Source organism: Myodes glareolus, chromosome 26 (genome assembly GCF_982192425.1).
Source record: "Myodes glareolus chromosome 26, mMyoGla1.1, whole genome shotgun sequence".
NCBI lineage: Eukaryota > Metazoa > Chordata > Mammalia > Rodentia > Cricetidae > Myodes > Myodes glareolus.
In genome coordinates, this window is record NC_142051.1 from 23,399,588 (window position 1) to 23,413,719 (window position 14,132).

General features: G+C 35.9%; 1 protein-coding gene across 6 annotated transcripts in view; it reads right to left on the reverse strand.

The window, feature by feature from the left end:
- The window catches only part of Ppp1r12a (protein phosphatase 1 regulatory subunit 12A), a 113,603-nt gene that overhangs the window by 68,998 nt on the left and 30,473 nt on the right, over window positions 1–14,132 (reverse strand). For all 6 annotated transcript variants that reach the window (XM_085683378.2, XM_048418593.3, XM_085683376.2 and 3 more), the window contains exon 2: window positions 5,401–5,531. In XM_085683378.2, the coding sequence (XP_085539504.1) occupies window positions 5,401–5,531 (131 nt within the window). The remainder of the gene's footprint in view (window positions 1–5,400; window positions 5,532–14,132) is intronic.

Genomic DNA, 14,132 nt, shown 5'->3' on the forward strand with positions numbered 1-14,132 from the left:
TGACAAAGATATGAAGTCTTTTTCCATGCACTATAAATAAGACCATGGAAAATGCTATTGAATGCTACAAGCCTTTTGAGATATAAAATCTTCAATACTGCTCCATAAAAGAAGATACATTAGAGTACCAATTAATCAGGCTATATTCTATGAGACTATATATGGCTAACCTAATATAGGATTATTTTTTTAATTATATTAGAAAATTTTATGGCTGATGTGGGATTTCCCTCTGTATGCTGTGATTACCATTAATAAATAAAGCAACTGTTTTGGACCTATCGCAGGGCAGAACTTAGGTAGGTGGGGAAAACTAAGTTGAATGCTGGGAGAAAGAAAGGGGGAGTCAGAGAGAAGCCATGTAGCCCCGCCAGAGACAGATGCGGGAACTTTAGCCAGTAAGTCAGAGCCACGTGGCAATACACAGATTAATAGAAATGGGTTAAATTAATATGTAAGACTTAGCCAATAAGAAGCTAGAGCTAATTTGCCAAGCAGTGATTTAATTAATATAGTTTCTGTGTGATAATTTTGGGGCTGAGCAGGAGGGAACCAACAAGCAGCCTCCTCCAACATATGGCTACTCAAGATAAAAGCATTCCTTAAGCATTTACAATGGAAGCTTAAAAGGGGAATATAGCAATGAAAGTAAAATACAAAGAAGAACTTTCAGTAACTAAAACATTAATTAAATCACTCAAAATATTTTTGAAAATAAACAGTAATCCCTATATTTCCTAAGAATTAAAAAAAAGACAGTTGCTAAGACTAGAGGTATAATTATTTAACTAAACAATGTTCACTGATTAATTAAGTGGGACAGGTAAAACTGTGATATACACAGGCATATACATAAAACAAACACACACCTATCTCTATACCTTAATATGAGTGGCCCTCAGAACAGCATGTCAATTTTAAAATATAGAGTGGACGAATATTTTTGCTATTTGTCACTTATCTATAAAGGGAGGCTTACTTGTTTTCACTAATACTTAGATTTAAAAATTCAATTAGGATATTAGTAGAAAAATTTTTATAAATGGCTATCTATAGGGTATAGGAGGAATTATGTGATTATTTTACCACTTAATTTTTTAGGTAAAATTAAGAGGTATTTTACCTAAAAAAAATTTTAAATGGAAAAGAATCTAAAACTAAACTTAACCAATGAACGACATGGTACTGTCAACTTGGTAGCATCACTGAGAACAAAGAATTATTCCAGCTTGGTAAAGGGTGCATGCCTATAATTCTGGGCTGAGGGTGGAGAGTCATTAGTTTGAGGCCAGCCTAAGTTACATGTCAAGTACCAGGCCAACACAGGTGGTATAATAACATCGACCGCAAAGAAAAAAACAAAACAAAAAAATCATTCAACAAATTCACAAGTCAAATACCCTAAAGACAGAAAGAAAATACAAAAACAAAACACTGTCACCAGTATTGGACACTCGGGAATGTACGTGCAATACATGACAAAGCTGATAAGCAATGGTGTGTCATTTTGATTCTATAATGTCTGGCCATGAAGAGAGGACTAAAGAATAACACCTCTACTGATTATGAACGGAGAAATTACCAATCCAGTAGCAATGTACACTCTTGGAACACATTACAAAAGAGTAGGGCTTTCCAAGAATTACAGTATAATTTGTTAACCAAGTAAAGGCAACTGTCATAGGCTGAAGTACATCAAATGTAAATGTATGAACTTCAAAAGATGCTTAACTTGAAAAATAATTAGTACATTAAAATCAATACAGAAAAACAGTAAACCAAGGAGAGGAAATGATTGGGACATAAGTAGAAAATGAAGACATCAAAGCCTTCTAACCTGTAGATGACTGGTTCTAAAAATAAAGAGGGCCTAAAGACCCAACCAGAAAACTCTTAGAGCTGATAAAAGCATCAGCAGAACAGCAGGATATAAAAGTCAACACAAAAACCAACAGCTTTACTATACGCCAATAATAAACATTTGAGAAAGGGGAAAAAAGTTTCATAACTGCCTCCAAAAATATTAAATAAATATAACCAACAAACGTCTCGGTAATACCATGAACTATATCACACTAAACCTAACAAAGGAAGGGAAAAGATTCTACAATGAAAACTGTACAAAAGTCATGAAGGAAACTGAAAAAGACATCAGAAGATGGAAAGATTTGCATACTCATAGACAAGAAAAATGTATATATACCACCAAAAACAATCTACAGATTCTACACAACTCATCAAAACCCCAAAGTTATTTGTTATAAAAAAACATCTTAATACTCACAAAGAAGCATAAAAGACCTTGATAGTCAAAGCACCGTTGAACAAAAGCATAATGCTGGAGCTATCAGCATAACCTGTTGCAAATTTTATCACAGAGCCATGGCAGAGCAAGGTACCAGCACGAAACAGACACGGAGATCAGTGGAATAGTAGAGTCAAGCCAAATGTAAACACATGTAGGCACCTGACTTTAGAAAACATGTTAAAAATATACACTGAAACAGCCTCTTCAACAGACAGGGATGATGGTAAAACTGCACAGCCACACATAAAAGAATGAATCCGGATCCCTATTCCTTACCCTGTATTAAGATCAACTGCACAGGATCAAAGATCTAATCTTCTGAACTGTTAAAATGAAAATAGCAGGGGCAACACCTAAATGGGAACAGGAAAGACTTTCTGAACAAGACTCCAGTCTCACAGGAAATGATGCCAACAACTAACAAGGGAAATTTCATCAAACTGAAAAGCTTCTGTTTAGTAAAGGAAATATTCAAGTAAAGAGACAGCATATAGAGTGAGAGGAAAAATTTTATAGCTTGTATTTTTATATAAATTAATATCAAGAACATACAAGGACTTAAAAAACTAAAAAAGAAATCAAACTCAATCAATAAATGGGATAATGAAATGAGAACGTTCTCAAAAGATAAAATGACAGAAAACATTTTAAAAATGTTCATTTTCACTACAAGAAATGCACCATCAAAGAAATGCAAATCAAAACTACATTGAAATTCTATCTCATCCCAGTAAAGACAGTCATTAAAAAACAGCACCAAATGATGGCCAGGACATGGCAACAGAGAAGTCCGCCCCGATGTTAAACTAGTGCAGTCACTATGGAAGGCAGAAGAGAACTGTCTCAAAATAGATTTAAAAGTGTATCTACCATATAACCCTGCTATTCCACCAACTTCTGGGCATTTGCGCCAAGAATTCTAAGCCAATGGTGCTGGCTAGTTTTATGACAACCTGACACAAGCTAGGGTCACCTAGGAAGAGGGAACTTGAGTTGAGAAAATGCCCTCATCAGATTGGCCTGCAGGCAACCCTGTGGAGCACTTTCTTAATCAGTGATTGATTGGAGAGGGCCCAGCTCACCGCGGATCACACGGTACCACTCCTAGGCAGGTGGTCCTGGGTTGTGTAAGAAAGCAGGCTGGATAAGCCATGAGCGAGCAAACCTGTAAGCGGTATTCCTCTAAGGCTTCCGTTTTGGTTCCCGCCTTGAGTTCCTGCCCCGAAGTTCTTCCATCACAGATGTGACCTGAGAGTTGTAAGCTGAAATAAACCCTTTCCTTTCCAAGCTGCTTTTGCTCATGATGTTTTATCACAACAGAAACCCTAAGACACTGATATATCAAAGAGATAACAGCACACCGATGCTTACTGTGGTATTATTTACAATAGCCAAATTATTGACCCTACTTACATGTCAATCAGCAGAGAAGTAGACAAAAAAAGTGATAAATACATACAATGGAATTTTTTTCAGTCATAAAGGAGTTCCTATGAAATATAAAGAAAATTTCTACACCTGACCCATTTTTAATTAAGCTCTTAGATGTGAATGTATGTATAAAGCCACAGTTCTCGGACTGTGGTAATAATCTTGTGAACAAGAGGAAACACGGCTAAGACTAAATCTGTAAGTGGAACATTCAGAAGAAAAACCTGAAATGGTTCAAGTCCTTGCTGATAATATTAAATAGTTTAATAAATCTGAATGAATGAATGAATAAATGAAGCCATTCTTCAAAACTACATACTATTGGATAGGACAAATGTCCTTGCTAACAAGTTGTTTTAAATTTCAAATTCTGTTACATATAACTGAAGGCATGACAACTGACTCAGTAGGTTTATGATTCAACCGAATCTATGCAAAGAAATGATATATATAAAAAAAAGTCAGGCATGGTGACCTGTGAGTTTAATCCCAGTGCTGGGGGTGTGGAGCTGGGTAGATCTCTTGCACCTTAGGGGTCAGCTAGCTTCATCTACTCACCTAGTTCCAGACCAGTGAGATACCCTGCTTCAAAACTACGTTAGAAAGCATCTGATAAACAACACCAGAGCTGCCCCGTCCTCCAAACACATACACACGTGCATGCACATCTGTACTCACACACAAACACCTCACACATATCTACCAATACTTCTTTAGTTTATAGCAAATAGTTCAGGCCTCAGAGAGAAGAAATAAACCTCTAACAGATTAGTGACAAACATAAAATAAAGCTGAAGTAATACAAATCTTCCTGTTTCTAGGCCAGGCCATTTTTTATTACACTATATTGTTTCCCCTTGAAACATATATATTCAATTCCCATATACATGCAGAAAATAAAAACCACAGTGAGATCCACAATGAAGGCTTACTAGAAGTTAATTATAATAGTCCCTTCTTGCTGCCAACTATGGTCTGCAAACAGTAGTTGGTTCCCCCGTCTTAACTCTTTCACATGACTTTTATGAAAGTATATCAAAAGTGCTCTACTTTAGCAGTTCTTATTCATTTTACTGTGCTTAACATATTCAGTATTTAGTACTTGTTAAAATCTGATGTAAGAAAATAGATTATACAATGGTTTGCATAGTAATAAAAACTAATTTAACAGAAACATTTTAATATATCTATATTCACATACTAAATGTTTGAACAAAGTACTCATACATAAAAGGCAGTTGAGAATACACCGACTCTCACTAAATATTCTACAAGATGTACTTCCAGAAAGTGATCTTAAGAAAAGCTAATGAGGTCAACTGGAGAATTATGCATCATTCTTCGTCTAGCAATGGAACTCAGTTAAGAACTGTTCCTTTCTGACAATTTCATGATTACACAGTAGACAAGATTGCATCATTCAGTCAGACTATAGCTACACTCAAAAGAAAACAAATGGACAATGTATGCATTATTGATTTTAATACAAAATGCAAAAGGCCCTAGCAGTAAGAAACTTAGTATTTGGATGCATAAGAATTGCTAGCTGTCTTTCCTGGGAAGAATTTTTAGGAATTAAGGCAGCAGGATTAAACATTCACAAGGATTTTTATAAAAGGTTTTTGATATTAGTATAACACTAAAACACAGAACTGGCTTACTCTGCAATATCAAGATATCCACAGGAAGCGGCTGCATGGAGTGGTATCCAGCCTTCATTGTCAGGTTGATTGATATTTGCTCCATTTTCTACCAGAAACTTCACCATATCAACATTGTCATCAATGCAAGCCTGAAAACAAAATAGAAAGCATGACTAGAAAAAAATTGAATCAACAATCTGAAAAACAAGTCAACAGAATAAAACTTCTGCTTTATGCATCTTTAAATATATCCTCTGTAAATTATTCTGTAACAATCATGACTGTACAGCCATCAAACAGTACAATGACACTAGATTTTGTGAGTTCTCCCTTAAATCCACATAATAGTACAGCAGGTGACTACTCTTTATGCCAACCCAAGCAGGAAAACCAACATAACCCACTAAAATGTAACAAAACAAAAAAATCAAGCCACACGTAAGTACACATCTGTAGTCCTAGCATCAGGAAGACAGAGGTAAGTGAATGCGAACAATTTGAGGCCAGCCTGATTTACACAGTGAGTTCCATAGCAAGGGCCTGCCTCAACAAAACAAAAGCCAGATATACTTAGCAATCAACATATTATAACTAAGTAGTAACACCTTTACTGACTACAGCAGAGATTTCCAAAAGGTGGTTTATTAGGAGATTAGGGAACGGAAAGGATCCAAGATCCTTTTAGGAAATTACCAAATCATTTTCAAAATAAAATATTATTTCCCCGTACTTTGTGACAAGTACACTTGGAAAGCAAAAACAATAGTGATAAAGATGTAAACTGTATCAGATCTCAACTCCTGGGTAGTGTTCATCTAATACACTACGGCATAAAGTAGGAAGTATATATTAAAGCCCTTTTCTGGACATGACAGGTGTCTTCAGAAGCATTTATACAAGCGGCTTGTTACAACTAGCTACTTTCTAACGGGCATTACTTTCCCCTAATGACAAGCCACAGCATGTATATGTTGAATTTGATTTCTGGAAATTTGATTTCTTGAAAATGAACAAAATCAGTCTATCATTTCAAGAATAGCAATTAATACCAAAACATGCAACTTATACATCACAATATGAAACTCAAGTTCTTAAAAGAAAATAGTTTTGATTTTAAAATATTCTTTATGTAACATGAGAAAAAATTAATCAATGTATTATTACTGTATGCATGTGGGTGTGTGGAGAAAAGAGAATAGTGGAGTCAGTTCTTTTTTTCCACCTCTATGTGGGCACCAGACAGACCTCAGATCATAAGTCTTGTAGGACAAGCATTTACTTGTTTTGATATCTCATAGATCAGAAAAATTTATTTCTAAGTTACTGTAATTTTATTTGATATTTTAAATCCTCATTTCTAACATGTGACTCTGTAAATATTAATGCAATCTGTAAGAACTCATTGGATCTTCAAAACTTAAGAATAAATAAGGAAACCTGGAGAGGAGACAGGAGAGGTGGCACAAAGGTTTAGAGAGCTCCTGTTGCTTGCACTGAGCAACCAGGCTCAGTTACCAATAGTGACACATGGTGGCTCACAACTGTCTGAAACTTCAGTCCAGGAAACCCAATCCCAGAATCCCTCAATGGAGAATGGAGAGATAAGAGCACCATAAATAAAGCCAACCAATGCTACAAAGGGAGATCCTATCCTAAATAAACATAAACAAACAAATACCTAACCACCTCTCTTATACTTAGGAAAAGAAACTATCTTCTAAAACGAAAACAACAACAAAAAGATTTGAATGGCAAAACTGATCTGAAACAGAAAGATAAAACACACAGCTCCTCTTTTCTGTGCTATCTACAGTAAACTTCATTTTTGCTGACATTTTATTTAACATAATTTCATAGTTAGTTTGTGCTCAAAATAACCAGCAAAAGCATATACATCCTGTATTTCATCATGAGATTCCCCCTCAGTGTTCTGAGCAAAACCATGGGGTGTCAGTGTCCCCAATGCTGGTATCTAACATTTTATCTGTTGCTACAGAAAGTAGAGAACAGAGGTACACAAAAATCAAAACTGCATGAGGGTATCAGTATCAATAAGCTCTTAGATTGGAAACTCACGTCTAATGGGTTGTAATTTTAACAGTGCACCCTCCCTCCAAATTAAATGTCATTTTGTTGTTGTGCTGTTTAAGTAAAATGTCAAACTGCTTAACTAGGGTGCAGTTAGCAGAAGTTCAGAGAAATTTTCAGCTCATCAATCCAAGTTGAGACGTGACTACTATGGAGTCGACTCAACATACGAAGTCTAAGTTTGCAACCATCAGCAAAATTGTACCTATGACTAAAAGATAGTATATTGTTTTCCAGAGCTGTAGAATCGCATTCCCAGAATTTAAGACAAGGTCCCTCATGCAGCTGGGAAAACAACTCAAATGTTCCTGAATTGAGACGCTGTCACACCCTCAAGTTCACTAAGGCCCCAAAGAGGAGGCCGACAGTCAGTGACTGCACACCATCTGCTTTTGGGTGGTCAAGGATTCCAACAACAGCCACCAGTGTTGCATAGCCAAAGATAAATAATGCAAAGGCACTCACTTTTGAGCCAATGAGCTGTTACAAAAGTCTTTCTCCTCAAAGGAGACCACACCAGGTCTGTATTCCTGAAGGTCTACCTGCTCAGACTCTTTTGAAGGTCTGAGCAGGTAGAGCAGGGCATACAAACCATATAGTGAAGTACAGCAGAGAATGAGCTCCCCCACCCCCAGTCAGGGTGTGTGCGCCTGCGCCTGTGTATGATAGTGTATGTTCAGTCATCCCCACAAAAGAGCCTTGTAAAGACCATTTCAATGTAAGTGAAAGCAGTTTGGGGATGACTGATGTCAGAAATAACAAGAGTCTTTGTCTAAATGTCTACTTTCAATTAATTAACTAATTAATGTGTGTATGAGTGTACACTTGGCAGAGCCCAGAAAAGGGTGTTGGATCCTTTGGAGCTGGAGTTATAAGCTGTCGTGAGATGACTAAAAGGGGTGCTGGAAAATTCTAGTTCTTTGCAAGAGCAGCAAACATTCTAACTGTTCAGCAGTCTCTTCATTCCTAAGCAATTACAAAAAATTAGTTTCACAGATTTTTGGAGGTGGGGATGCGACAGTGGTTTGGGAACAGATCCCAAGCTCTCATACATTCTAGGCAAGCACTAGTGATGAGCTCCAGGCACCAGCAAATGTCAGCTTTTTGATAAGGTCTTCATAGAAAACTCACACACTCCTGCCCTACCATTTTTCTCCTGCATCACTTATTCTACAACATGTCACATATTTTTGCTTAATTGCTCACCACCAATTATCTTAACTGCTAATACAAAGGTTTAATAAAAAGAAATTTTTTGATAACCGAATACTTTGCATGGTATTTGGCATGTGAAAGGACACACTGAGTGCTGACTTTAAAAGACCTAAAAGGATTTACAAGTTTGAAGAAGTAGCATGAGTGACAGTCTGGACACTAACATAGTTGTCTCTGATTCCACAAAACGTACTTTCTCCAGAAGCAAGACAAATGCTGTTAGTAGCATTTCTCTGAAAAAGAAAATCACGAGGGGCAGAAGAATGGCTCAGCTGGTGAAGTGTTTGCTGCACAAGCATGAAAATCCGAGTCTGGGTTCCCAGGCCTCATATGAAAAGCTAGGCACAGATATGCACCTGAATCCCAGTACTAGGCAAAGGGAGCCAAGAAGATCCCAGGGGGTTAAAGTGACGAGCTCTAGGTCACCAAGATCCTGTCTTATAAGAGCAACAGAGAAAACACTGGACATCCGCCTCTGGCTTCAACACACACACACACACACACCCATCGATCATCATTTGTGGCACTAGTATTTTAGTATTTCCAGTCCAGGGAAGAAGCTGACATTTACATATCGCTAAAATTCTCTAACATGTTAAAATTCATATACATTTTTGACTCCCCTTCAACAATTTGTAAGTCATGGAAGGGTCCAAAGTACTTAGAACATATTCTGAGCATGAGATCAAAAATCAACAGGTAGCAGTTATTTTTAATTTAAACTTGTGGCCTTTTGTGGGCAGTGGTTAAAGGTAAAATAGTTATAAGGGATTGGCGACCACAGCTATGTAATACGGAAACAAAGAAGTGACACAAAACGTGACTGTGCTAGGAAGTACTCTACAGAATGCTATGTAAAAGAAAATGAAACTTCATGCTAACTTACTGGAGAGATTTCTAAGCATAATAATCATTTTCCTAAAAGAAAAAAAAACACTTGAGTTCTTTTCACTTTTCAACCTTTGTTAATTCTCATAGACTCCAAGAAAGTATTCTAATTATCATCAATACAAAATATAAAATTGCTCAATGAATGTTTACAATGCAAATGCAATTATGGTTTCAAAGACAAGGCAATCAATCATACAGGAGGCTTTTTAGAAAAAGATGCACCACGCTCCTGCAGTAATAGTGGCTCAGAGTAACAGCAGTGAGAAACAGAAGAAATCAAGGTAGGATTCAAGATGACATTTGAAAATGCACAGTTTTAAAGCAGAGAAATTTCAAGATCCCATCAGGATCTCAATATGGAGAGGAATGGCTATCTTCATCATTCTAGGAGTGGGCAGCAGCAGCAAATAACAAGGATGGAACTATACTAAGAAAATTTAAGTGACTTACGAGAAAAAAAAAAACAACAAAGTCACACTTTGTAGTACTGGCTAGCCTGAAACTTCCTACATAGAACAGGCTGGCCTAAACTCAGAGGACCACCTGGCTCTGCACCCTGGGATTAAGGGCTTATGTTGAAACTTTGAGAAACTATAAGGTTTAATGAAAATTAAGGATAAAGGGCAAGGAAAAGCCACTTATGGGGATGAAAACTAGAGTTTAAAAGTGTAGATAGAGGGGGAAATATGGTGATTTTATTAATTCTGAATATGTATCTAACTTGTAAACTTTCAACTTTGGCAATACATATAAACTAGGAAATTACCTACACTGAGGTAATTACTTAAAATAATGAGATCTGAGGAGTGAAATGACATAATTGTATCTTAAAAGAAACAAATAAAATAATGGGACCTGAAATTCTTGAAAAACTGAAGGAAAGTGATTGTAAAATCATAAATAAGAAGTACGCAATGGAATAACCCTTATGATCACTGTGAATACGTATTACTTTCATTGGTTAATAGAGCTGACTGGCCGATGACTTGGTAGGAGTTTTGGTGCAGAGAAAATGCAGGGAAGAAGGGCAGAGTCTCAGGATTCTCAAGGAGAAGCCATGAGATGCAGAGCAAACAGGATGGGCAGTACATAGATGAGGTAACTGAGCCTTGGGGCAGCACACAGATGAATAGGAATGGGTTAATTTAAGTTATAAGAGCTAGTTAGTAACAAGTCTAAGTTATTTGCTAAGCATTTATAATTAATAATAAGTCTCTGTGTAGCTATTTGGAAGCGGGCTGGTAGAACAGAAAAGTCTACCAATAGAAGTAAATTATGATCAGCATACTTTGCTTAGAATAAAGACATCTATAGCATTTTATTCAATTAGCAAAGGAAAGTATGTTTTAAATAAACATGAAAAACTTAAAAATGAAAACCCATCACACACCAAAATTAACCTTACCCAAAGTCTATACATCTTAATAAACTTCTATACAGTTAGATTAGCCATTTGACACAGAATCCCATTTTCCTACAGGAGATAAATACCTGAGTTTAAAGTAAAAATAATTGGGTAACAAACCCTTGTATATAATAAACAACGTGAAATAGAACATGGTAAAGATAAAGGTGAGTAGGATCCAGAATAGACTTAGTTGCCTTCTAATGAAAATGTTTAGGAGGAAGATGCATTTTTCATGTTTCTTCATTTGATGAAGGCCAATAGGAAATATCTAGTTTACAATAAACGAAGCTCTGCATTTTAAATATGTGTAAGTTTAACTTAATATAATGCAAAAATAGCACAAATATGTAAAATAATGCTAAGTATGCTTAGTTCATAAGTTGTAATGTTTTAACATGAATTAATGCTAAAAGCCCTATCACAAACTTGTATTCTATTTACATCTTAAATTCAAGGTATAAATTGTTCAAACTGTTCTCCTGCACATTTACAAGCCACACACACACTGGCAAGGCATTCTCATGGAAAATGCTGCTGCTAGAAGAATCAGAAGCTAACACATGCAGCACATTAAGAGACATGTGACTTGCAGACTTAAAAATACTTGACTAAATTTGGTCAGTTATTGAGCCATACAAGGTAAGAAACAATGAATCAAATATATTTCGAAAATCTTAACAGACATGCTTAAGTTTTTACTGAATGCACATCCAGGGCAATTATCAACAGTAAATGGCAGTGGGAGACATCTTCATCCTTTAATTTTAGGTCCAGGCAGCACATTAATTTGAGCTGCAAACATACTCAACAAACTGGTTCAAGTACGTAAGATTTCTGTTTTTATTATCTCACGTGTGTGCACAAAAAAAAATACTGAAGTGCGCATAAAGAGGCTACAAAAAAAAGCTCAAAGCAGAGCCCAAAGACAAATTCTGTATTGAACCTGTTTAGCTTCGACAATCATTAAACTGCAGTCCTAAAATAGGTCAAAACCAATATGTTCAGCATCTACATAGTTTAATTCGGCAAAATCACAACTACAGAAACAATAGTACTTAAAATAAGTTCTAATACTGTTCTAGCCCTTCCCAAAGTGTTTTTGTTAAAAGCATACTCTCGAGGCAGACTGTCTGGGAGGACTGCTCACCTGCTGAGACAGAGCTTCTGGGAAGATGACGATAACAACAGTATCCAGCAACTCCCAAGTTTACCATGAGAGGTACATGAATTAACAGCAGACAGCAGTACCCATCAAATGACTGTTTTTCTATAACTACACACTCAGGTGCTAAATCCTTCCCACTTAACTCTTTTCATTTTTAATATTTTTAATCTAAGAGTAAACATTTCCCCTCTTTAAATTATAAAACAATGTTAAGTGGAGAAAAACTGTCAAATAATTCCTTTACTACACTGTGTAAGAGATCCACCGACAAATGGATAACAAAGTTTTAGATGATGCACTAATGGTATCTTGAGGATCCCAAGTCTCCTTCAAACAGCCTTCCATAAGCTTAGTCATGCAAATTAGATAAGATGCAAAAAGCACAGCAACTGGAAAACAGCAGTTGCATATGAACGTAATTATAGCAATTTAGTGTGAAAATTTAATTGCCAGCAATAATTAAAATGCTTATGCCTAATCATTAGTACCGGTTATTGGCATGTAAAAGACAACATGAAAACATAAACTCTGTATGAGTCTTACAAGGAACAAAGTTCTACTGACAGAAACAACAATCTGTGCATACACTAGGAAACAGTCCATACACCCCTGTAACACACATGTTGGTATGTCAGTCTGTCTTAAGAGGAACTGAAATGTCAGTGTCCAAATCATGGTTTCATTCCATTTTAAAGTGCAGCAAGACATTTCAAAAGAGGAATTATAAGTGTGAGTTAGCTAATAAGGACTCTAAGCAGTATTCTTACGCAAAGTAACAAGCACCGTGGTCTTGCACTAAGGATTGCCTAATAAATAAGCATACGCCATCTACTCTACCTAATTATGAAAGCAAGGAACACTTCCACACTGCAGAAGGTTTAAGCTTTCTACTGTTCCACCATGTAAGCAGGTGTATGGAACACAAAGCCTGCCCTTCAAAAAGCATACATCCAAATGATAAAATGACCAGAGCAGTCCAAGACAGATTCAACATAATTATGACTCCAGAAGGAACTCCTTGTTTCAGAAAAGGAAACAGCTTACATCTGTGCTAACACGTAGACAGCGTCTTTTCTCTGACAGTAAAGAAGACACTGTATCTTTATTAGCTGGATGAACTAGAGATGGTAAATAGACTATTAAAAAATAATAAACATGACAAAATTTTGTAAAAAACTTAACTTCTATGGAGAAAGTTTAAGCATTGCTTAAACACTCACTTAACTTAGTGTATTTGAATAAAACATCTCAAAAACGGAAACAAAATAACCAAAGATTAAGACATATTCAAATCTACTCATAGTTTTTTCCTTTATTGATAAAGCTCTAGAAAGTGGAAGTTAAACCTAAATTTTTAGAGGCTACACTTTCACTTAGGGACTTAGAGAACATTTCTTCTAAAGTTTAAAATTCTTAGAATTATGAAATGATTCAAATTCTAGCATCATTCTCTCATAATTTTTACTAATTGTCCACTCTGTACAATCTATCAAATCATGAATTTTGTAGAGGCAAAGACCAGCACTAGACGGCACATTCTCCTTGATTTCCTTTGCCATAGTGGCTGATCCATAAGTACATAATACATAAGAGACATGAATCAAAACACTAACCTCGCATAAAATTTTATTTAGTTATATATGAGACATGCTATCTTATTACATATTTATAATTTATAGTCTTTATTATCAACTATGGTTCCTAAAAAACAAAAACTGTCTATTTATTACATAGTACCTAAAAATGTTATTTCAATGATTTACTTGACAAGGGACTAGAAATCACTTACTTCTGTCTTCAAGATATAAATTTTTAGTTAAGAAAAAAAAAAGCAAAGCCTGAGTTTAGCAATCATGATTACAAACTCAGACATAAGAGTTTAGCAAATCAATTTACCAATGAGAAAACAGCGTTAGTTGAAGGGAGGAAATAAAGAGGGCTGAGAATACAGTCTAGCATTCATTAAGTCCTAAGTCAATTCTT